We start from the raw sequence: 26,400 nt of genomic DNA on the forward strand, positions 1-26,400 counted from the left end.
GTTAATCCAGTGATGAAGGCACCATGACCAGTCAGTCCAACTGGTCATTTTTTTCCCGTCTTTCTGTCGTGTAAACTGGTATCTTTGGACCTCCTGAGAGCTATTCATCTTACAAAAGCCCTGCATTTTCTGTAACTCAGTTGCTCTATAGAGTCTCCACTCTCACCCAGAGCAAACAACACTCACTGAGAGCGCTGAAGCCCTGCACAAACTTCCTCCCTACCCAGCCCTGCTCCCCTCTTTTCCACCAGGCTAGCCGGAGATGCAGACGTGGGACTATTCCTGGGCACAGCACCACAAGCTCACAGTCGTCCATCCTCAGGAGGATGGGCACCAAGGGACCCGCACGTGCTGCAGAGCATGGGTGGGAAGGGCTGCGGCGCGGGAACCCGACCTCGGGGCTAAGCTCTCACCTCACCAGGTCAATGGGCTGGTATTTATAGAAGACTCCATAGCTCGCCCACTCCTCGCACAGGAGCTGTAAAAGAGAAAAGAAGGTCAAAAACAGAAGCAACACATGCGTGGCTGACTTCTCCTTTGCAGTGCTTGTGCTGTGATCCAGTCTCACCTCTCTTCAATTTCAAAACATAACTCAGATCTGCCAATACACAGTCTGCATTAAGTATTAAAAACAAATTTGGTGATCTGGCATGCTATAATGCAGTGATGAATTCTAGTACATTAAAAGGCTCTTCAGCAATGGAATTGATGGATAACTACAGCAGAGATGGGGAGAGCAGTCCTGATTTTATGATCTGCAGAAAGTATCTAGCTGAACAGGTGCAAAAGATGAACATGCTTTGAGTTATAAGATGGAGAAAACTAGCATAAGTGGGTTTGTTTTCACAGTGTGAATATTCAGTATCCATCAAGAGGAACTGTGCAGAGGTGCCTGGAAGGCTGCATTTAATAGGTGTTCAGCTTTAAACTAGAAGAACGTGATGACTTCCACCCATCCTTCTGGTTAGGATACAGGCCAAGGAAAACAATGATCCCCACTAGTGATTTATAAAATTAAATCCCTCACAAAAAATAGTTTCCTACAAGATCTTCAACTTATCCTTTACTTTCTAAAACACAGAAATAGTGCTTCTATGATCTGATTTTTAAAATATAGTTCAACTAACAGAGTGAACAAGAAATCTGTGTGTGTGTCCAATAAATACTGGATGAAATAACCATGCTCACTGGCTACCTGTTGCCATCACCTTCCCTGGGATGAGGGGACTGGCCTCTCACCATCTGCTTGTGAATTCACATCTTTACTTCTTTCCTTGCTTCAACCCAGTTACAAGAGCTAGGGAGCATGATGTTCCTGAACTAATTACTAATATTTCAAGGAGATGCTCCGATGGTAATTTCTGAGACCACTTCTTAGGAGACAAGCCCAAGCAGGATGCCACTGATCAAGTCCATACGCTATGTTATTGCAGCAGGGAGAAGGCTTGGCATATGTGGCTGTGCTCCTCCAGTGATGCGCACCAAAGCAAGGTCAGGCAGGCTGGTGCTCCAGCCTCTGCCACACACAGCCCCCCTCTAGCATTGTACCACACAGCCAGCAGGGTTTCTAGACCAGGTCTGCAATTCTTCTGCCAATTTATCAATACAAACCTTCCAAGCTAAACGGCTGTACCGCACTTTCAAATCATTCAGACATACAGCCTTCCTTCTACAGGAATGTGATGTCAAAAATACAGGTGGACTACGGATCTTCCCCTCCTCGCCCAAAATAATTCATCTTTATTAGTTTCCTTACAACCACAAGGGCAGAAACTGAAACCTGAAAGGCAGACTTTTATTAAATATCAACATTCTCGCAAGTGTGATTTGAATTCTGTTCTAGGTTTCTTTCAACCATGTTTCCAAAAATTTAAGGTCAGCTGCCTCTGCCTGGGAAACATGCAATGATTCAGATACCTCAACATCCACGTACATGAGCAGAGGCTTTTCCTTTTATTATCTGGAAACAAGATAATTCCTCAGTAAGATAAACTGGTCAAGCCTATCAGGAAACAATAAACTGAGGAGATTTTGCATCAGTGTCATTTTTCACTTTTGTACGGCACTTCAAACAAAATTTGCATTTATAGTACAAATGAATTATTTCATTTATCCTGACATTTATCAGCCTGTTATTCAAAGCACAGCTTCAAAGACATGATAATAGAAGATCAGTTTGCTAGTCCTAAATATTTACTTCATTTCTATGCTTCAAATTTAATTCTGTTGCAAAAAAGGCACAGCCTGGCCTAGCACTGGATTAGATTAAAGAAAACTTCAAGAAACCAGAAGAGACATGCCAAAGCACACCAAAGGATTATTTGAAGGAACTGGAAGCCAAAGCAAAGGTAAACATTTCAAAACAGACAGTGAACTTGTGAAATAAGTGCATTTGTGAGGTTAGTAGTAAAGATGATAATCCAGACGCTTTACAAAATGCGGACTTTCATCCTGTTCTTGTTTGAGAGATGTATTGCTCAATGATGACTGAAACCATGTGGTATTTTTAACACAAATCAATGGGGGTGGATGGGTGGGAGGGAGAGAATCAACAGCAGCTGTCCCTTGGTGCGCCACTTGCACATCAAGGCCCAGCAGACCTCTAATTTTGGGTACCTATTTTCATATGGCCACCCTTGAGGGCTTGAGATCTGCTTCTCCCATGCCCTGAGCCACACTTTTCCACAGAATCTTTCTGGGGATGTGATCATGAATCAAGTCAGAAAGGCAAAGGCAGGGTGGTGGTGCTGCTAGTCTGGAAGCCCATGTATGTGGCACCAAATTCAGAAACTCCTCCTGGAAGTGGGGAGGTTATGAGTGGACTTAAGCTCTCATCTGCCACACTGAAAATGAGAATTTGCTTTAGAGAAGCGTGGTCACAAGTATGCAGCACTTCCATTCTGAATTTAAGAATCTGACATTTCTGCACAGTGTAGAAAAATTTGCATTTTCTGATGAGAAGTATTCCCTCAGAATTGTTCCTAAACAAATGCCCTTGAGTATACAGACACTAAAAACAACTTAAGCCACAGACTTATGTGGAAAGTGATACAGGGCATCAGCATACAACCATAAGACCATCTCTGGCTGAACTCCACAGTAAAGCTTAGATGCAAATGAGAATTTATCAGGAATGAGCCATTCTTTACCCTTCCCAATAGCCATCACCTTCACACTCATACTTTGGGTGGTCCCCTCCTCTGTCCAGAGCAGCAGCACATTAATTCACCAGAGACTGCAACGCTTTTTGCACAGGTCGCTGTGGCATGAAGCAGGGTTTGTTTCAGGTATGCATATCAGAAGATGGCTGAGCATATTCTCGTCAGTGCAGGCCTGACATTACATCACCCCAACTTTAGGAGACATGTCTAAATGCTGTCAATACTTGCCAACACAGCAAGTAATGCATTACCACCAAGCTGGTACTTTATACATAGCCACATCGTGCTCCACATTCAGGCAGATTGAAACGTTAGGAAGTATTCATGTACTTCTACTGCACGGCATTTTCATGCTATTTTGTGTGAAATCCTGGCAATGCCCGGATCCCAGTTGGTGACTTCAGGCTGTGACTCTGGCAAGAACCTGTTAAACCCCGTTACATCCACTTACTTTTCTGTCATTGGGTTCGACGTTTTCACCTTCATAGTCACCCTTTAAAAAAAGAAAACTTGTGTCATTCGGAGAGTCGCACCCAGAGCTGCTATGCCTCCTGCAATGCCCGTGTATCCTGCTCACTTAATGCATCGAAAACAGAAATGCAATCTGTAAAATAATGCTGTATTTTAGGAGTTCATTTGTCATAGCACACTTTGTCTCTTGTCGTTGGACACATTAAGAAAGAGTAATGATGTCTGTCACCAGGGAAAAAGGAATGAATAAGTGATAAAGGTGGCCTAAAAATGTCCAGGGAAAGGATGTGGTATTTCCACGGTGTTTGGGGTTCATCTCAGTCCACTTGACAGAGGAGAGAGCAGCTGAGAGAGCTGATCTGTATCCAGACTCTCCAAACACTCAGGGCTGATTAGATCTGAGGTTTTAATATGGAGCTATTTTTAAATACGATAAAGGAGTAAATGAAGACAACTAATAAATTGCTTACAACAGAGCCTATCAGTAGCTGTCTAAAGATGGGAGGCCAGTACATGCAGAGATGTTTATTTAACCTTTTTGGATTTTTAAGTGGTATCACTGTAGCTTGCAAGTGCCTGATGTTTGTGATAAGCATCGGGCAGATGACTAGCCTGTTGTGATCACTGTTACTCAGAAATAAAACACTCAAGACAAAATGAGCAGGGCAGAAAACTAAGATGGCACACTTCATCTGCACATTTCCCATGGGGAAATCTGCACTGGGCTCAGTACTCTCTGTATGCTTACACAGCCAGCACATCATGAGCAGTATTTCTGCAATGTCCCCTTGACATCTGCCAGGCCTTTTTTGCAAGGCTCTGGCTGAGGGTGTGTGTTTGTCAGTTCTAGCTGTGCTGTGAACCCCCAAGTTAAGGTGACACCAGCACCCAGCTGTTGCATGCCTCCCACTCAGGGAATCACAGGATGGCTGAGGCTGGCAGGGACCTCTGGGGGTCACTGATCTAAATTCCCTGCTCAAGCAGGGACACCCAGAGCAGGGTGCCCAGGACCATGTCCAGGCGGCTTTTGAAGATCTCCAAGGAGGAGATGCCATCACCTCTCTGGACAACCTGTGCAACTGCTCTGTCACCCACAGGGCATAGCAGTGCTCCCTGGTGTTCAGACAGAACCTCCTGCGTCCCACTTTGTGCCCGCTGCCTCTGGTCCTGGCACCGGGCACCGCTGAAAAGAGCCTGGTTCTGCCTTCTTTGCACCCTCCCTTCAGGTATTTATAGACATTAATAAGATCCCTCTGTGCCTTTTCCTCTCCAGGCTGAACAGTCCCAGTTCCCTCAGTCTCTCCTGAGGGAAATGCCAGAGAGGTTTAGATCTGGGAGTGAGCCCCTTGGTGCCCCAGGAATACATATGAATCTCAGCAATGATGCCAGAGACCTTGGGAGCAGGCCAGAAAGTAACAGAACCATTCCATTTCCCAAGCCACCAAAGCAACTCCCCTAATATCATTTTAAGACATCATCTGTGATCATCAAAAGTAGGACAGAGGTGGGGAATTCATTAAAAGTGACCACAGTGATGGAAACAGCCTGCAGAGGTTACTATAGTCATCCATCCTACAAGCAAGCAGGAAGTCAGGGTCCTGAGCACTGATGTTTGGGATGATGCCATTAATACATAACACAATAAGGACTACTTGTGTCAGACAGTAGACATGTAAAATATATTCCAAGATCACTTACATCATGCAAAGGATATGCAGCACTGTAAACTCCATTGGCAAGCAGGCTGGTGATCCCTTGAAAAATAAAGACATAATAGTTATTTACAATTTCAAGGCCAGACAGTCTCATGTCATCATCCTTCCTGGAGGTTTCCCTCAAAATAACAGTCATCTGCTCAGATAATGATTTTTCTGTCATCTCATTCCTTTTCATGTACTTTCATTTTTAATCATATAGGTTATTAAACATAACTCATTTTATGAAACGGAAAACTGCAGAGAGCAAGAAGAAGTCATATATATTTGAGAATCAAGAATTAGAAGCCAATGACTTGAAATTAGTCATTATAATAAACTGCATTTTCTGAAAAGTCAGTTTGATTTAAGGGCAAGCCTGCAGATTTGAAAGTGTGTAGCAGAAGGCTCGATCACAAGAAGAATACAACTGGAATTGATGGCATACGGGACCACGCATACGCACTCACCATACACACAGAGTTTTGAATTTAGATTTCAGATTGATTAGAGAAATTGTAGGGAAAGCCTTTGCAAAGACCTTGGCGTAATACTTACCATATTTACCACATTTTCGTCTTTTATTTAAAAGGGTAGTTTCCTTCTTTCTTCCCTCTCCTTTCCCTGTTTACACATCCGTTTATTAGTTACATGCATGAGCCTGAAAGCAGTTAATGCTTCATCTACACACCGTATGTGGCACATGGGACTCTGAGGTCCTGCCCTCTCAGGTGCGGCTCCGCTCCTTCATCAGAGCCAGAGCACAGCAGCGACAGAAGGATGGGAGAAGGCACAGGGCCAAGGGCACGTCTGTGGTGCACCTCTCCCAGAAGTCGCCTGGCCAGACCCGGACCTCTGAGGGCTGTAGGGCACAGCCTCTCACACGCTGCTGCCTCTGCTGGCATTCATATAGCTACTCCCAGTGATGGAGCGGTACCCGCGTCTGAACGTGTTATCTGTGAAGGTAGGTTGGTGATCTGACTAACTGGTTTGGGGTATGGAGTCACAGCCTGTTCAGGTCAGTCGGTGCAAAGCCAAGCAGTTCTCTTTGTACAAGGCTAACTAAAAAAAAAAAAATATCTGGCATTGTGGAGAATTTCAAAGGACTTCAAACAACGAAAAATGATGTGCTACGGTGTGCTCCACGCTGCCTGTCTGTTCATTGCTACCACGAGTGCGGGACAGCGAGCATGAACCAGGAAGCAGATCACTGCAGGTTCAGGAGACGTTTTCAATTGTTCTTGAAAGAACAATTTTTCAAGCTCACTAATATTTTCAAGTTCACTCATATTTTTACTGAGCACCTGCTGCAGGAACTGCTCCAGCAGTGCTCGGTATGCTGTATCATTATTTTTTCAAAGTGCTATTTAAGATTATACAGTGCTATGAATTTTCTGCAAATATCTCCACGCTTCTGGCAGAAACAACTAGGGAACAGATGAATTATTCTTCCAAGGCTGTGCTACCAAATAGCTACATAATATACTTGCACGTATCAGCATTTAGCAACTATGATACGTTCACATTTTCACAAATTTGCAAAATAAATAACAAAGACTGCAGTGTTTGCTGTGCTGCTGCCTTTTTCCTGCTGGACAGAAGTGTTGCAGCATTATCTGTGTTTGCTCAAATCCGTTTGCAACCTTTGCTGGGTTGTAACCCAGCATTCCAGAGCTGTAACACAAAGGACCTGATTGAGTTATGCTGATTATACCCTTGGACATGCCAGTCTAATGACATTTTTATTAGGTATACTTTGTGACATTGCCAGTCTATGGAAGAAGAACAATCCAGGAATCCTAACACTTTACCTTCCTCTGACTTTTCAACCCACCTCTAATTTGTTTCCCATTTTTGGACTCCCCAAAAAATAAAAACAAAAAAGGAAAAAAAAACACAAGTGAGCAACCAACTCTAAGGCAAGAATTCAAACTGAGCTATATGATCTTCCCCTTTCAAGAGTGCAAATACATAATTTCCAACAAAAATGACCTGACATCAGACTCAAAAAAGGGTCCTGTAAGTCACAGATGAATTTGGATTTCCCATGCTAAAGGGAAACAGAACTTCTGTTAATATTGGCTGAACACCAAGTAAATTTAGTGTATATAAGGACTCAACAATTGTACATTGTATGTTCTCACTTCAACAGAAAAGTCAAAGCAGGGAAATGATTTCTGGCGTAATTATTCTTCTATTATTTGATGGACTTCTAAATGGCTGATGGGTCAACATTGAACAGAACTACCTGTAATTCAAGTTCTCAGTGTTTTACTTAACTGCTTGTAGACAAATAAATGCTACAACAGATTCCAACAGTTATCAAATGCTTTCTCCCATGTTCATGCATTTTTCTCATCCATATATGTTTCTTTTGGTCATCTGAAGGAATTCAGCCTTCCATCTTACATAATTTGGTGTACCAACCACTTCTTACCTTTGGTCCCCCAGTCAAGTATAAACCTCTGCCTCACAATATTTGAATTCATATTTACCTGTATTAGGAATTTAGTTCTTAAAACACCATCCCTAGGGCTGAAATCCTAAAACCACTGGTTGTGGCAGAATAAACTTCACCTGCGGCAGCTGTTTTGAGGACCAAGGGAAGGGTCAGCTTCCAGTGCACACCACAGCCCTTGGCCACGGGGTTAATCTTCCACTTATGACAGTGCTTTGGGCCATCATCAGTTAGAAGCATTTCACTTAAAGTCATCGAAAAGCCATCCCACGATACAAATTTGAGGTCACCACTTAAAGGGAACAGAGCAGCCCACAGACTCTCACAGCAGTTTTGGAAGCGCACAGTAATGCTCGCATCCACTGGCATGAGTGAGAAACTGAACCAATGCAGAGCACGTGTTCCCATGGCTTCAGATCATCTTCCATCCCTGCCATAAAGGACATAACTAACATCTGAAGGGGCTACATGGTCACCTATCATTTAATTTACAATTGAATCTACATATTCACATTTGAAAAAAAATATGAATAGCTACATTAATTACATTAAATTTCCAAATAAAACAATTATATCTACATACATCAAATCAGAGAGCAGAAGAAAAACCTAAACTCCACATCCAGTTACAGCACGCAATTATTTTCAATACCTGAAAACGATATTGATCTTAAACCTAAATAAAATTCCTTACCCATGCTATATTTTGCTTTGGTACATGTCGTTCTTTTCAATATTTCATAAACCTACAGAAGCAAAGTAAAAGAAAGGAAAGGGTTACTTCGGATATGGCCAGTGAAAAGCATAATCTTTCTGTGCACAGCTCAAACATAAGCATTGGCAAAACTTAGATGCTGATGAAGTCATCATTCTTTAATAAAAGTGGTGGCATTCAGGACAGCAGAGTTAAAGATTTCCTTACACAGCTAGCTGTACAAGAGAGGAGGGCTGAGCTTGCTAGCCAGTTACTATGACTGCTGCTGGTTCGAGGGGAAGGGGATCACATTTAAGCACTTCTGCCACAGAACAGCTGTTCCCCCTCACGTTGACCACCTTCCCTCGCCGCCTGCGCTGCCCCTGGCTGTGCCCTCGCTGGCCACCCTCCGGCCCCGTGGCGCTTGTGCGGCACACGGCAGCTTATCAGAAACCAGGCTAAACAAAACAGCTTGACCTTAAAACTTCAGAGCTTGCACGATCTTGGTGGCAAAACAGGTGTATTTGTTTTACAATTTATTTTCATTTATTGTCAAATAACCTTTGCACATTGGCGCGAGGCTGGGACGGCGGCGGAGGGCAACCTCCGGCTTTTCAGCAGGAGCAGAGGCATGTCCTGCCCACTGCCTGACCTGCCTGGGGAACCGTGGCCGCTGTCCCGGGGAGGTCCAGGGCTGCACACAGCCCAGGAGGGGCAAGCAACACAGACACTGCCTGCCATGACGGTTTTTGGAGGGCACATGAGGCTGCTCCTCTGCCCGGTGCTGTCTTTCAGCTCCAGCCAGCTGAAGGGCTGTCATGGAGAGATTGCCAGTTATATAACATAGTTTTTATTTTATTTTATTTTAGTAAGTAAAAGGTCCTTGGCTTAGTTTCTATTCATCAAAGCCTCACAGGGAGTGACTGGATTCCTGTTCATTTTGCAGTAGGCGGGAGGGTCAATATTTGCACTGTGGTTTAAAAATACATATGGGAAAGGCAGCAGGGAACTTTAAGAAACAAGAATACAAAGAGAAATGCATGCAGGGTAAGATGATGCCGGGCACCACTCAATATGCCTTTTATTACCAGGTTATTTGCAGGGATTTCAAACAAAGCAACATACTATCAGCAATACTGTTATATGCCCAGCGTTCCTTGAGTGGTTTTAAAAAACCATCCCACACCCCTCTTCCTCCCAGCCTCTGCCATTAGCTCTGCTTGCTTCAGCCCATTGCTGCGTTAGCTACCAAGGCTGACCCTCTGGCTCACCTTGTTCTACAGGGTCATTTTGGCTGGCTGCCTTTCTCAGGCATTCTTGTCATGAATTTTAACTCTTCACCTGCTCCCTTAAGTTTCTTACCTGTATCTACAAGGGTTTTTTAACTCTATACATAGACATAACAAGAAAGTCTGCAAACAAAAGCTACGTATTTTTCTCCCCAATCTCAAATGAAATATGCTATTGCAAATAAAATTTGATTATCATCTTTTCCTTTCCATTTCTGTCCTGCTGTATCTGCCTGCCTTGGTCAGACTCCCTGAGCCCTCACAACCTGTGCTCAGATAAATCTCTGCACACCACGCTGCAGGGGCACTGCATCCCGGGGGGCTGCACACTGGAATTTCGTGGCAGGAAGGGGAGGTCAGATATCTTACGCCCCTTATCACTGCAGCAATAAAGTGCAGCTATAACGTGATATAAGCTCTTTTCAAAACCACTTAACATCCAAAAGGCTAATGTTAAATACGAGATAAAAGCATGCTTATGGTCACATTCCAGTGGGCCGATTAGCAGACCTGAAAGGGGGCAAGGAGTCCGCACTGTACTTTGAAGAAGTGCTGCAGCAAATGCTGCATGGCACGGTCCCTCTGACTGCCCTGGATACCGTGTGGGCTTTCCATTTAAATTCCCCTTCAGTGGCTATAGAGGAGACTGCACCTTCTCCCCTTTCTATTTTATGTTCCATGAGTCACAAGGAAATACTCGGATGTAGCTTGTACTATTTTATTCCTGTGTTAGGCTTCATTTCCATAAGGGATCTTCAGAAACTTGTATAGTTACAACACAAAAATGTATGGTTAGGGAAAGGGAAATGCGACACAGAGGTCCAGGTGGCAGAACCAGTGGCAGAGTCTAAATCTGTTCCTTCCTGGTTATATGGCTACTAGGAAACCATGTCCTGCATTCACCTTGAACCAAAAAGAAGATCCAAATTACTGTCTAAAGGTAGCAACCTGTTAGCATCAAATGCTATTCATCATACAAGCTAAAGCTGGAAATGCTTAATTTATTGGTTAAATAATTGATGTCACAGGCATTCCCTGGCATTTGGTACAGACAAACTTGCAGTAGGCTTTTCCCCAAAGCTGGCAAAGGGGCTCTTAACACCAGGACCAAAGCACCATCCACCATAAATTATTTACATACTGTACTTACTATAGTACTTCTTGTTTTGCTGTCAAAGAAGGAATCTCTGTCAGACAAATCAAATCTGTTAAAAGATTAGAAGGAAGCCCATTAGGTTAAAAAAAAAAAGCCAGTAATTTCCTGTTCTCGCTGACCCCTTCAATGTTATCTTTTCTCCTGGGGATCCCTCATAGCTAACATTAAAGAATAGCTTGTAGAAACCTCATTAAAAGAAAGTCCAACACAACTCTCACATTTTAAAGAGGCTGTTATATGTTTCACTCATTTTATATATTTATAGGTTTTTACACAGACACACAAAAGGCTGTTGATGCTCATTAAAGTTGAATTCCTGCCCACTACCGGTCTAAGATTTCTCCTAATAATCTACATTTGGGCTGAACCTGCAAACCTCTAAGAGCACTTTGTGCTGCTTTATTCAGCAAATATCCAGATGGCCTCACTGAAAAAAGCCACCACTGCAAGCAGTGTAAGGCACTTTCAAACACAACCTAAGGACCATCTTTTGGGCTTTCTCTGAGCCATGAGGCTCCTTTTCTGTAGGAACATCCCACGTGCAACACCTGTATAAATACAGTTCGTGCAAGTCTAAGAATACATCAAATGTCACATACATTGACTAGCCCCACCATCAGATATGTGAATCTAATACAGAACTCCATTAGCGTTCTGCATCTCTTTATTAAACACAAAAATATACATATCTAGAGTGAAGAAATCCTGCCCTAGGACTGGTATTTGTTCCAGCTGGCACACACATAAACATGGTCTTCAAAGCTTCTCCTCCGGGATGCTGGCCAAGGAAGAGCAGCAGCAAAGCGATCCAGGGCAGCCAAAACTTAGGCTGGGCCCCACCTTGCGATTTTTTCCTCCACCCACGTCTACAGTTATTCTTACCAATCCAAAATCGAAGGCAAAGCTGCCACTGGCTTCATACCATTTACAAGTCAAGACCCAGTTTGCAGTACATGAGTGAGCTGCCCATACCAGATGAATGGAGTTACCCTTACTGTTATCAACCCACATCTCTGCCCAGAAATTTTACTGAGCATTTTATTTTAAATGGAAAAAAGACTACTGTAAACCACACTAAGTTTTGTTTGGCAGTCTAAAACTTTAAGTATATGCTTAAATAGATATGTAACATATATCTTAACAAGAGTTAAAATGCACAAGGATTGCACACAGAAAAAGTAAATTTACTGCAAAATGGAAATGTTTTTACAGTAACCACTAACAAAGCATCGGCATTTGTTTTCTTTTCACCTTTCCAGGTGCTATCAGAAAAACCCAAACCTGCTGGCATGGCTGCTGCCCCCACGCAGTCACTTACAAGTGCTGCTTCTCCCTGGAGAAGGGGTAGGAGAGGCGCTTCACTGTCTGCGGCTTGTGTTCGGCCACTTTGGGCTGGATGGGCTCTGTTATCTTCTGGATTACGGAGTTGATCTTTTTCAGAAGCCCATGGGTCTGATTGATCTGATACATCTGAGGGGGCAAACAGAAAGACAGTAAAATGTCATTGCTTTCTGGTTATCCATAGAGAGACTGAACTGTAAAAAATGAATTAGATAAATACATCTGCCTAAACTGTTGAGGAGCACAGCTTACCTTCTTGAAAAATCTTAGAACACATAGATGGATGGAAAAGTCAAAGCAAGGCAAGAAGAGGACGCAATATCCTGCAGCTTCCAAGACTTCCCCCCCTTCCATATAAATGAAGAATATTCAAGATACTTTGCTTCCACAACAGTGAAGTCACTAAGACCATTGCAGTTCTCTTTTGATCTGATTATGCTTCTGATTAAAACTGGTGGTAAGTGAGGCAATAATCAGGATTAATAAAAAATCCAAACCAAACATGTAGTTTTAGTTTTCTACTAAGTGATGCTGAGCTTTGAGACTGTCTCTTGTTCCATTATAGACTTTCCGCTGCAGTCTGCGACATGCACTTAGTATGTTTAAATATTAATCTATCTCTAAGCTATGCTCACTGACCAGGTAGTTATCTATCATGGATGATTTAGAACTTAGCTCATAATGAAAATACACCATGATATCTCTAATGATATTTCAATTATTCTGAGAGGTAATTTATTTTGTGGTAGAGTAGTCCCAACTCCTGCAAACATGACTGATGATGTGTAAGTAGTCACCTAAACCTAGTGAGACTACTGCACACAAAGTATTACATTCACTTTTTAGCAGTCCATCCTTTCAGGTGAGAAAGAAAACTCCAAGATATACAAGTAAGTTTCATTATCAATTGCAACCTCTTTTAAAACACACCGAGATGATGAGACTCTCTACAAGATCACTCACATCGTGTACAGATAAAGGCAGGAGACAGGAATTTGTGATTTCCATTCCTCCTTCCACTTATTCCTTCTGCTGTCCTAAGCAAGAAAGTTCATGACTCTCTTGCTTTTCCTGTTAAATACAAGGGGAACACCAGCCTCTTTGCTGGGCTGTGCAGATTAAACTATTTTAAAAACGCTTGTGGGAAGAGAAGTCTATGTTTGTAAGGTGCACAAAGATGAGAATGTGTTTAAACCATGCCTTCTGGGAGGGGAGGAAAAAGAAAACTGGGGCTTACCTTCTTTGTGGGCATCTTGAGCTTAAGAAACTCTGCCTCTCGACACAATACATTCCACGGTGCATGTATTTTTACAAATCCAACCCCATGGATTTTCGTCTTAAAAAAAAAAAAAAAAAGGCAAGAGAAAAGGTTACCAGTGAGAGGAAATTAAATACTTTTCCCTTTGCGTTTCATCCACGTTTAAGGAACAGTCTATTACAGCCAACACTGTAAACCTCATTTGTTTGAGATGACCAGTTTCTAACAACAGGACAATCACTGGGCACCTTTCTGTGTGGAGCCGATATAAAACGTGACTCAGAAATGCTATTGTCTTCTAGAACAATCACCACTAGGTTAAACAGATAAGAAGATAAAAACTGTTTGGGAAATAAAAGCTAATGACTATTCACAAATACAGACTAAGCCAGTTAAATTTAATTCACAGGCACCCAGCCAAATGCTACAATTTCTTGAGTGCGTTGTAATGTAAGGGTCACAGCTGCAGCACGAAAGGAGAGCAGAGGCTGCAGATGCAGGCATCAACATCTATGTTAAAACACCAACCATTTTAATTAGGAAAATTGGTTGGAAAAATTGACCACCACCACCAACATAAATATCAGGGATGACAACAGCAGTATGTGTGGATCCCAGCAGTTACTCCAGCTGCGGTTTTCTCTTGCCCACCCCTGCACCCACGGGTGCCTACCAGCCCCACCAGAGAAACCACCTCCAAGACCCTGGACAAACGATGTCAAACCAGCAGGGGAGAAGAGAAAGAAACACTAATGAATCTTTCTAATGCTGTTGCTTTGCACATTCAGGCATTTTTAACAGCTAGCTTTCACTCAGCTATATTCCCTACCTGCCTTCTAGAAATCCATTAATTACTCAGAGGGCATAACTAACTGCCAGCCTTCTAATTAGGCATCGCTTCCAAACCATCCTTGAATTTATTTCACAGAAGAGCATTTAAGTGACTTAATAAACATCATCTGTGAACAAAACCCTTGTTCTTTTTGCAGTTAGTGAGGCCACCTACACAACTCCCAGGCATGCCTGTCAAGCTCCAGTGACTGCAGGTTTCCCCGTCTCTGATGTGCTGGATATGGAAGCTGCTGTAAACCCCCTTCCCTTTCATCTCTATATGTTTCTGATCTGGTCTGATATCTGGTACTAAGAGATACATGCTCTCCTTCTTCGTGGTGCCCTGGCTTGAATGCCAAGCCTTCTGCTTCGTTTGAAATCATATTACATGTCATGGGAGGGGACCTCCCAGCCCACTCAGGACTTTCAGTACCTAGGACTTGGCACAGGCAAGTTTCCAGTTCACTACAACAACCTGACAGAAAGCAATATGTATTTTCACCTGAGGATGGAGAAAAGGAAGATATCTCACGCTGTACCATCACCCTTCCCTAGAATTTGTGAGTTATGTGTGGCAGGTTTATTTGTTTATTTAACACTCTGACCACAGGTCTAACTGCTTAACCTCAATTTTTACACCCTGTGAACAAAACCAACATGAACGTTCACCCTCCCTCACAGGAATTTCAGGCTTATTGGTTGGATCAGTTAATTGTAATAGCTTTCTTTGAAATTAATATGGCTGTGGCTATTTCTACTAATCACACACTGGCAGTACTTCAAACACATGATTTTTTTATGTAGTCTAATAGTCTTTTAATAGAATATGCTGTTTTCAGAGTACAGGTGAAGGGCATTACAAGCTGTACTGTTCACAGCTGAGAATGGAAAGAGCAAAACTGTAGCACAGAGCCACATGCTTGAACCACAGCATTTACCAGAACTCCCTGCACAAATGTGATTCTCCTGAAGGCTGCACTGAGGTGTAAAAATTTCACTGTCTGCATCAGATATTTCTCATCAGAACCAGAATTACCAGCAGATCCAACCCACCGCATACTGTCAACCCACCGACCTCTGATTAGTGTTTACAGACACCTAAGCCTCGCCTCTAGCTATGGTAACACATCCATAAACCATGTGGCAATAAGGCACGCGCCACAGCGAGTGCTGCCCAAGGCAAGCTCAGTATCTCCTTGGATTCGACCACCAGTCATCCTCCTTATCTTTAGGCATCTGACGCAGCTCCTTACATCCTCGTCATGTTCCAGTTCCAGGCCAGCCTCCACAAGGTTTCCCTCATATTCCTCCCTCCGAAACCTCTTGTCGTCTTCATGGGAATCCGCGGGGGGTTCGCTCTCCCCCATCTCCAGCTGCACGCTCTTCCCAGGAAGCGGGTGGTCCTGCTTGGTGCTTCGCGCACTTGTGTCATTGTGGTGAGTTCTCCTGGCGAGCGCCCTCCCGGACGAGGACTTCTTGTAGTGATAAACTAGGATGTAATCTACCTTTCTCTTGCCGTCTCTGAAGTAAAGTCCATATTTGCAGTCAGCATCTGGATTTTTGGATAGGGAGTTCAACAGCTGGAAGTAGGGAGCAGGGGTGTGGAGAGGAGAGGAATAATTAGCAGAGAGCTGACATCGGCACCAAGCAGAACACATCCTCATATCAAGCACCCCTCCTCGCTGCCCAGAGCACGCAAGGGCCTATCTTCAGATAGCAAGCCTACAGGAGGAGCCCCCACATGCTACTTACACAAAACAATTTTGCAAGTTAACACCTGCAATTTTCCTGATAGCCAGCTGGGATTTCATTGGCCAGAAATAAATAGATAAAATGACTGGGATTTAATTTAATTCCCAGCATGCTAGTTCATAATTTAGCTACTGGGTGGATTTGGTTGTCTCTGTTGAGGGTTAATTGCCACTAAGATCATCTGTCCTTTTCCACCCAGGACATCTGTGTTTCGGTTCTGACAAACAGATTAATATCATGTGCAAACACTTCTCACTTCTCTTATCTATCTCTGTGAGTTTGTACCATCTGAGAAAGAGATCATCCCAGATACAGACTGAAGGGAGCCAGCTGGTCACCAAGCGCAGCCAACAATGCACGTGGACTGCAGCCAGGGAAGCGAGTTCGTTGTGACCAAGTTCATCACCTTTCTCCCCGCTTATAAAACCCATGCCACTTTGCAGTCCGCGGGTGGCAAAGGCTTTATTCCTGCTCTGAATTAATGGTGTGCAAATTTGCTCTGCAGTGGTGCAGGATTCCAGAAATCTAAGTCTCAAAACCAACAGCATTTTCAAGTATTTTTCTGAAATTTGCACAGGACAACTGTAGAAACATACCAAAGTACTAACAATTATTAATTTCTGCTTGCAACAGCATAATGCTCATGCATAATTCTACCCTTGGATCATTTAAAAAGTGAAAACTTACAATTGGCATTAGTTTTCACAAAAATTACTAATCACAGGAGTGGCTTTCCAAGGACCAGGAACATTTTCAAGCTCCTAATTTTACAGGAGAACTTTAACCCTCAAGCAAGGAAAGGAATCCTGCTCCAAATGACAGCAATCATCTCTCATTTGCAAATCATGCTGGTCAAAATCTGCTTGGGATGTGCACTCCTTTTGCTTGTTTCATCAAGAAAACTGGGAACATAACAGATCTGCAAACAATTGTCTCCAAACCCAACTTCTACGCCACAGATAAAAAGAGCAGCCCGTGAGCTGATCACAGCCAACACACCTGAAACTTCATCCAAACAGCCACTTACTCGGCAGATCCCACTTACTCATTGGAGGGACTGAGCTGTGGAGGGCTGATCAACGTTATTCTGTCCCTCGACCCCAGCTGCATGGAAAAGCTGCTTGTGTTTGTACCACATTGAGACACTGCTGTTTAGTTCTTAAACATAACTGCAGTACAGATCACTAATCACTATTGCTTTCTGATTGCTTCATGATTAATGGTATGCATGCATTAATCCAGATTTATTTTTTTTTTAAAGCAAGCTGACAGTGTTTGTGGCCAGCAACTCAGGTATGCAATCTTCTATAGGAACAGAATAGTAAGAAATAGAAACTAACTAGGTTTCAGGATAGTCTCTTCAAAATATTGCTGTAAACAAGATACAGGAGCACTGGGTTTTCTTTCAAGATAACTAATTGTACTACTTTTTTTAAGATTTATTGATCGTATCAATTAACTAAACATCACTTGCTGAAAAATTGGGCTGAGCCCATAGATGTCCAGGTAAATGCAGGAAGATAAAATGAGGAAAAGACTCAGACCTCAAGCACTTCCTACCCTCACTGGCCTGACTTTGTGGGGACAGCCAGCAGCAGTCTGTCCATCTGTCTGGGGAGGAATAAATACAGGAGAGAGGCAGGACTGGAGATGGCTCCTGAAGGTGACAGCAGTGAGTGTGCTGGGTGTTTCTGGCTGCTCAGGGCAATCCAGACTGCTCAGCACACCCTGCCCACCGCTCCTTGTGCCCTGGAGTGCCCTTCTGGTGGAGGCTGAGGAAAGTGGCACTGAAAATGCTGATTTCACTAGTTTCTTTGTGCCACCGCCACCAGGAAGGGATCAGGTCACACTGCAGAATCTGAACGAGCTGCTTCCCATTTCTTCGAACTTTGTTGTTGAAAAGCTGACCATCCTGGGGACTCGCTGATAATACAGATGAGCCTGCTGTGCTGTGTATATGAATGCCTCAATACATTTACTAATGAAAAGAATAGTTACCTCACACTGTAAAAGGGATGCAGCCAAAGGAATCCAAAGGAGCCTGTTGGTCCTCATTTAAAGAAATAAATAGAGTCTTTTAAGGATGTGGTCTTAATGCTGAAAGGCACTCAGGAGGCCACATCCTTTCTTGCAGTGCTGCTGCACTGAAGGAGAGAAATGCATTGGCCAAGACCATGCACGGCCCGTGCGCCTCTGGTTCCAAGCGAGGTGCAGAAAGGGCATCTCAATTTTAAACCAGCAGAAGGGGTATGTGTGCCCTGACACAATTACTCCACCACACTAAACCCTAATTAAGCATAAGCACAATGAATCAAGCATTGCTTTTTATGGTGCACCTTTCTCTAGCAAGATCTGTTGTATAGCTCACTCCACCTCAATTTCTTCACCTGAATAAACCTATATTTGTGCATTTATGACTTAGCCAACTCCTAATCCTATTGTGTGTTCATGTTACTAACTTCCTTTAAAACTGCTGATAAAGATATAAAGAATTTAACTAAGGCACGATTAATAACACTAGAAATCTGTCCAGTGGAAAAACCTCTCTTGTGTGCTACAGACTATTTGTTTAGGGTTACCGCTGCTAACAATAGCTTTTGCATGCAGTTTTAGGCACTTCTGTGTTTCGCTCAATACGGGCAAAGAGATTTAAAGGTTACCACAGCCTTACTGCCAGATTACTTACTCTGAGAATAACCACCCCTTTTTAGGCTACAGGTTAAAAAAAGGATCCCTTGCTTCCCTTCAGCAGCCCACACACCAAAGCACAAACTCCACCAAATCAGCATGTGCTGTGGCTGACAGCAATCCTCCTCAGAACCTCGGAAAGGGGAGGGAGAAACCTGCAGAGCCTCCAGGGAAAGGAAACACTTGGAAATAAGGTAAAGAGTAAAGAGCAGCATGCCAGCTGTTACACTTCTGTCAAGTCCTCTACTCACTGTGCTTTCATGCTGGTCATATCCTATATCCTCAATAGCTCGGATGTTGATGATGTGGATCCCCTTCTCCTCAGCAGGTAGGCAGGAGTATTTCTTGTTCACCCTCATTCCTGTCTCGTCTGGAGCCTCGCTGAGGTCGTCTGGCAGAAAATCCACCCCATGAAACTCACTGTCTCCGTCTGCAAGGAAAAAGAACAACTTCATCAAGACTCTTTAATCCCAACACTTGCTCCTCCCAGAGCCACCCATGCTGAAACGTATCCTGTTCCTGCCCTCGTCTGCCAATGAGCCTCCATGCGGGGCTCCCACCCCTTGCCTCCGTCTCAGCGAGCCCACAGCCCTGAGCCCTACCTCCTCCTCCTCAGCAGGAGTGCTCCCCCTACACCTTTGCCACAGTGCTGTCCCACAATTAGGTTACCACGCAGCCTCTTCGCCTTGCAAAGATTTGATTTTATCTCTTGGCAAGAGAGGGGAAAAGGGGGAAAAAGAAAAGTAGTCTGAGAATTAGCTGGCGAATAAGGGAGCATGGTGTTTTCCCCCTTTTACAGTAAGCATGTTCTCCTTCAATAAGCAACTTCACTTGTTCATGCTGAAAAAGTAAGTGTGCTTCCCCTCAAGTACCTATGTACTGCATAGGATGTGCTGAACCATTCCTGTTTAAGGAATCTTAAGGGTATTCTGAATATCAGGTTTCTTCCCTCTTGCCCTGCCAGAGACTCTTCCTGTTTAGTATTTAACTATATAGACGGGCTAAAGAATCTCACATAAAAATTTAAGTACAAACTGAGCAACCAGATAATTGATGAAATACAAACCATTGCTTGTATGTGTGAATTTATGCATTCAATAGAAGGCAGAGTTTTCTAAGATTTGACTCATTTTGACGCTGAACCAGAATACTGCAGCACTATGCATTTTTTCAAACTGTTTGGGAGCAGAATTTGCTTGTCTGAGGAGTGGAGATAAAGCAGGAATTTTAGAATTTAGCCTTGAGTGGATACTAAATTAACTTTCCCCCTCAAAAAACAAAAACATGCGGAGGAGCACAAGCTAGCAGCTAGACTGCAACAGTCTCGCTGTAGCTAGCCCAGTGCTCAGTCTCTGGAACAGGGATCTGCAGGAACTGAACAAATTACACACACTGCCCCTGGGCCTGACACAGAATTAGCCTATTAGAAAAACTATTGCCCTCATACCTAGAGCTGCCACTAAGTTTAGGGTGAGGTGAAGACAGACATCACATTTTAACCAGCAATTTCTTAGCCTAAGAGGAATGCTACTCCTCTTCACCAAACCACCCGCCTGGTTTTGGTGGAGCTTCAGGGATGACATAGCAAGGAGAGACAGGGAAGATCTCATGCCCCAGCAAGCTTGCAGATGACACAGAACTGAGGAAAAGCTTGGTAGGCTGGAATGTAGGGCTGCCACTTAGCAGGGTCTCGACAGGCTGGAGAAATGGGCTGAGAGCAGCCTTATGAAGCTCAACAAAGTCAACTGGGAAGCCCTGCGCTTGGACAGACCAGTCCCATGCAAGGAGCTGAGTGGATGAAAGGTGGCTCTGCAGACTTGGCGGTCAAGTACAAAGTGAGTCATCAGACCTTCAGTGGAGAGGGATAACTGCAGACTGGACTGCATTAGTAGGACAGCAAAGCCAGCAAGGCCAGGGAAGTGATTTTCCCGTTTGGCACCTGTCAGACCACAGGTGGAGTGCTGTGTCCAGTTTTGGCTTCCCAGCACAAGAAGGACATTGACAAGCTTGAGCGAGTCCAGTAGAAGACCACCAAGGTGGTCAGGGGGCTCAAGCCCTCAATATATGAGGAGAGGCACTTATGCAGCCCAAAGAAGAGAAGGTAAGGGATGGTGCCCCACTCCTGCCCTCAGCTGCCCACTGAGCAGTTACAGGCATGGCAGGGCCAGATTCTTCTCACAGGTGCACAAGTTGCAACAAGGGACATTGTGACAGGACATTAAAAAAAAAATCATTAATTCTTTAACAATAAGTGCAACAATACAATGGGAAAAATACCCAGCAAAGCTGCAAATCTCCATCCACCCCTGGAGACAGTCACAACTTGACCGCACAGGGCCCCGAGCGACCTGACCAACTTTAACACTGTGGGGTTGGGCACTGCATCAATCTGCAGCCCATGTTCTTCTCCACGATATGCAGGGCTTAGTATGGACAACACCTGCAGCAGCAGAGGAGGAAGGTGTGGTGCTTTTTGGGCTTGTCAGTTCAAGGAAAGTGTTCTTGGTAAGAAAGTCATGCTTGTCTGGCACTGTCAGACCCATTTCTCTGGAATTTGCAAGTCCCATTGAGTTTGTGGATCTTCATTTCAGCCTCTGTACTTGGGAAATCTGCTGCCTCAAGTGACTTAAGTAACTTTCTACAAGCTCCACAGTTTCCCTTGGAGGGCTGAGGCATTCCTAGAAACTGCAGCACACAAATCTGATGTCTGCTACCCACACTTTTTTTCTGTGTAACTTCATAAATTGAGCAAATCACTCCTGGACCAGGCATGGAATTTTAATTCTGACACCCCCCTTGTGATCTTGCGGCAGGATGTTCAAACTCAGCAAATCATCTGAATAACAATTTATAATAGTTAAATAACCTTTTTTTATGGAGTAATACAGAAATGCAGCCAAAAATCTGCTATATTTTAGGGAGCAACCAGCATATTTGTAACAATTCCCTACACATCTATGCCCTGTTTTTCCCAACATATACATGCATACACACACCGACTCCCTGAACACTTAAGAACTTATACATACATGATCAGCTACAGAATCCTATGTATTCATGCCTTTGTTCCATAGCTGTAAAATACTCATATAATAATACAGCAACTTTTGGAGCTTCTTACACATAACAACCAAAGCTTATATTTGGAAGTATGCCTGAAAAATACCTAGAAAAAAAATACCTTAAGTGCTATAAAACTCCTCTTTCCTTCCTCCTCCTCTCACGCGTACAAAATAAAACCCAGGTACTCAAGTGGACTGCAAGGAACATTAGAAGAGAAGCACCAATTACTGACTCATGATTCTGAATATTTTTCCTACCTTATAATAGGTCTGTGAACTGAAAAGTGCTAGTTTAGAAATCACAGCTAGGATGAAAAATGTTTAGAATGGAAAACCACAAGCTTCAATGAGCCCAAATGAGCAGCCTGTGCTCTCTTGCACTTCTCAACTGCATTTGTTAAGTCTACAGTACAGAGCAAGGAGACCTGCTCCAGTGATTCAGTACTATTGTGCAAGTCCAAACAATCACCCATCCGCAAGCATATATTTACATTTCTGTTTACACATCAGTAGCCTGGCAATATCTGAAAGAACAAGTGCTTAAGGTAGGCAATGAATCATAAAATTTTGTTTTATTATGACTACTGGAAAAAGATGCAAAATATGAGAACTTTATTGATACCATCTTAATTACAAGAAGTTTGATTTGTGCACTTAAAGATGATGTCAGGATTTAATGCTAAGTAAAGCCATCCAAACCACTTTAGTAATTACAAACGCACAGGGATTATAACATATGCTGATTTGGCAGAGGTCAAAGCATTCTGTTGCAGAATACAAAACCTCTTCTGGTACAGAACAGAATATTTCAAAGACTTATAAATCTCTATTTTGCATTAATCATATTACACAAGGACAATAATTTAATCTAAAAATAAATTTATGTTCATAATTAGTTAGGACAAGATAGTAGACATGATCTGAAGAGCACAAAGCATATTAACATCCTAATTCAGCTACAGTCACATCTTAATCTCTTTGTTGGGAGCTGAAAGAGGAGTATTGTGAAAATTGTTAGCTTTGCAGCCTTCTAGCATTGACTAACCCACTCTTTTTCTATTTAATAACCAGAAAATTCTACAGCAAAGACCTGAAGAAATGTTTGACACATTTCAGCATAGCCATATAACCAGCCAGCCATTTACCCTCCCTTTCCACACTTGACATTGTTCAGAAACCCATGGATTTCAAGACAGCAGGAGTCCCTAATATTATAAAATCAGACCCACTCAGTGCTTCTCCTACACTTTATTATGTATTGCTTTGTCATTTCTTAATGTTTGGTATAAATCTCAGAAAACCCTGCCAAGTATACACTACATAATGAAATATTTTAAAGTACTCCTTGCCTGTCTCCAAACATACACATGCTGTACGGGTGCAGAATGTTAAAAAGCCATTTTGATAAGACTTGATACCAATTTCAATCTATCCCTGAACCGGGTTTGAGAAAGTATTTGGTCAATGGTGCATGTGTATAGAACTTCTCTTTTCCTTACCACAGGCACTGAAGGGTAATTCCTATATTTGTTGCTGCTGACCGTGTGTTTTTCACAGGTGGTTCAGAAGAATGGACACAATGGGCTTCGTGCCGTTTCCAGTACAATGTAAGCAAGCACTACATCCAGCTCAAGTAGATAAACTTGTATGGAGCACAGAGATGAGAGCATGAAGACAGAAGCTGCTGAACAAGATCAGAAAAGACAGCACAGAGGACCTGTGCATGTCCTGCATCTTTGGTCCACCTAATTCTTCCCTTGAATCTCCAATGAGTCTGTCACTCTGAACAACACTGGAAACAAGACTCAATTACTAAAAAATAATCGCAAACATCTGCTTCTTTGTGCAAACTTCAGCTGCAGAACATCCATGAGCAAACTCCTCATTTTCTACCACAGAAACGTGGCACATTATGCTGCAAGCTGCAGACATCTAGACAGTGCTTCTTCATTGGACTTTAGTGACCAAGTGAACAAGAACTGAAAATCCACTCTAGAAATAAATGAATTTTTTCCACTACTAGGCGCAGCCTTGATCGACTACCTTCTCAATATCATAGTCATAATCTCTTATAACCACTAAATATTCTCTCGGGAAAAAATATATATTTTTTTTATTAAAATAAATGGAAAATTGCATCAACACAATGTAGTTTTATAGAAACGTCCTGCCCTCGTTCTAAAACAAGCATAAGTATATATAAACAACCAGACAACTATTTCACTATTCAGCCTGAAATTCATAGTGTAGCTGAAACTGGCTTCTCTTATATCCTTGTTTTCTTTTTTTAGGGAGCATGTTTAAGAAAGTGACTAGAACAAAAAAGTCATAAAAGACATCTAAGCTAGCTGTCCCAGTTGCTCTCAACAAGGAAGAACCAGGACAGTTACAAGACCATGTGATTTAAGACTTTCTAATCTCCAGATTGTTATCTTTTTGCCTTATATAAACAGTGAGAGAATTAGGAAGGAAAATTCAAAAATTATTCAGGATAGGTTCCTTGAACTAGTAATTTTAAAGGAGCCACAACAGGAGCTCTTCTGAAACATTAGCACATGATTTTTAGATTCCTTAAACTGAAGACATTACTTTCGTATGAATTATGATGGAAAAATGCTGTGCATATGCCCTGATATTGACAGTGATCCTACTGCGATGGGGAGGAAACATATTAAGAAAGACACACACACACGTTAAAACAAAATACAACACACACATATACATATAAATGTATGTATATAGGTTGCATATTTTATTTATACTATGCTTCTTCTGCAGAAGAAATACTAATATAGCAAACGGTCAGGTATTTTTTTTTTTTTAAACTTCAACAGATACAGAGTGAAAACTCTTCAGCGTGTTTTTGCTTAATATATATTGCCCCCTAGCAGCAGAATCCTCCTTTAGCAAAGTCTTACCCATTTCTTTACTTCCTGTATAGTCCAAATTCAAAGCTACAGGTTAATACTTGGGCTAGGAAGGAGGAAAAAAAAAAATCTGACAACTGACTCGCACATTACTCTCCCTTCCTCCTTCCTCCCCCCCTCCTGATTCATTAAAAGGTTTTGGCTGCCAGATTTGGAGCCCGAAATCTCTGCTTCGTCCTCACGAAAAATAAGGCAAGGCAAATGTCAAGGAAGCCTCAAACATGCCTTCCCACCCATGTGTCTCATTTCTGACCTATGGGTCACCCCTCCTGACCCACTAAATCCTGCTGCAAGCACGCCAGTGAGGATACCCGCTGCTGGCACGGGGGCAGTTCTTTTTTGGGAGGCTGACACCTGTTTACGATGTGCTGGCTGGAGACCAACGTCCCGGTCAGGAACCACTGCGATCTCCAAGGAGCACTCGTACATGTCCTGAACTTTTGTTCTGTTCGAAGTCAGGGAGTTGAGAACTGATTATATCTACATCTGGGACCCTCTGATTTAAACCTTCCCTTGCATCTCCAGCCACTGGCAACCAGCCACTGTCTCTGGCTGCACCACTTCTGTAGGTGCAGGAGGCTGCACCAATACCATCAACAGGCAAAGGGCTGCTGTAAAAGGCAACCGACCTATCCTTGGATGAGATGAATGCTTTCGGTGATGTCGACATCTTCTCGACCTGCCCACAGAGATGTGACTCCCTCTCCCTTTCATCTTCTGTGGCAGCCTGCTAAATAGGACACCCTGGAACTCGCCCATCTCCTTGCTTCTGCATTTATTTTAAAACTTGGCTGTGGCCTGGGTCTGTACAGAGCATTACCTTAATGAAGTGAACAGAGAGGTATGAACCAATTCATTTAAAAAATAAAAAATAAAAAATAAAGTAAAATAGGGTTGCAAGGAGAGTTTCCGTTGCAGAATAGAAATACTTCTAAAGCAGAACAATTTTCATACATCTGAAGCTGACAACTTCATTAGCACTTCCAATTATACTGAACAGCGGAGCCCATTTAAAGACTTTGTTTGTATCCAGTATTTGGGAGTCTGAAAACCAACCCCTGTCACATGGGTGGAGACAAGTCAGCTCCTGGCAGGGTTATTTGAAACATCAGCTTAGGTATATTTCTCAGTACAGACATATCAACAGTGGGTCTCCAGAGCAGGGCTGGAGTTTTCCTGGAAGGCTGTCCACAGCTTTAATGTTATTGATCTATTATTATCAGCAACATGTTAAGAGGTGGCTAGAAGGACAGACAACTATGGCAACATTTCTATTTCTGCCCTTCTATTTTTGCTTTTAAAGATTAATTTACCCTCTTTACAATATGCAGGCCTAGGTTTGAACACTTCTGACCTGACATCGCCCTTGTGAAATCTGAAAATAAAGAGCACATTACCTAAAATATATAATGATAGTAAAAATGAACATTTGGGGTGAAATGGAGTTTTCAACAGCACATAAAAGACCAGTGAATATCAATTCTATCACAAGTAACGAAATTCATCCTACCAATTTATGTTGACCCTGGAAAATCCCACGTTTTATTAAAAAAAAAAAAAAAAAGAAACACAAAGCCTCCCCCCCACACCCCCACCTAAGACAAAGTGCACTTTTTTC

The 26,400-nt window shown here is 42.8% G+C and overlaps 1 protein-coding gene across 5 annotated transcripts in view; it reads right to left on the reverse strand.

Moving 5' to 3' along the window:
* The window catches only part of ANO1 (anoctamin 1), a 77,878-nt gene that overhangs the window by 24,140 nt on the left and 27,338 nt on the right, over positions 1 to 26,400 (reverse strand). For 4 of the 5 annotated variants that reach the window (XM_083838091.1, XM_083838089.1, XM_083838092.1 and 1 more), the window contains exons 2-11: positions 19,045 to 19,223; positions 15,607 to 15,933; positions 13,502 to 13,600; positions 12,242 to 12,393; positions 10,918 to 10,972; positions 8,479 to 8,530; positions 5,885 to 5,950; positions 5,331 to 5,386; positions 3,613 to 3,654; positions 414 to 478 (exon numbers count right to left, since the gene is read on the reverse strand). In XM_083838091.1, coding sequence (XP_083694217.1) covers positions 414 to 478; positions 3,613 to 3,654; positions 5,331 to 5,386; positions 5,885 to 5,950; positions 8,479 to 8,530; positions 10,918 to 10,972; positions 12,242 to 12,393; positions 13,502 to 13,600; positions 15,607 to 15,933; positions 19,045 to 19,152 — 1,022 coding nt within the window. In that variant the 5' untranslated portion in view covers positions 19,153 to 19,223. The remainder of the gene's footprint in view (positions 1 to 413; positions 479 to 3,612; positions 3,655 to 5,330; positions 5,387 to 5,884; positions 5,951 to 8,478; positions 8,531 to 10,917; positions 10,973 to 12,241; positions 12,394 to 13,501; positions 13,601 to 15,606; positions 15,934 to 19,044; positions 19,224 to 26,400) is intronic. The other variant, XM_083838090.1, reaches the window with a different exon arrangement.

This window comes from Anser anser (assembly GCF_964211835.1).
Source record: "Anser anser genome assembly, chromosome: 5".
Lineage (NCBI taxonomy): Eukaryota > Metazoa > Chordata > Aves > Anseriformes > Anatidae > Anser > Anser anser.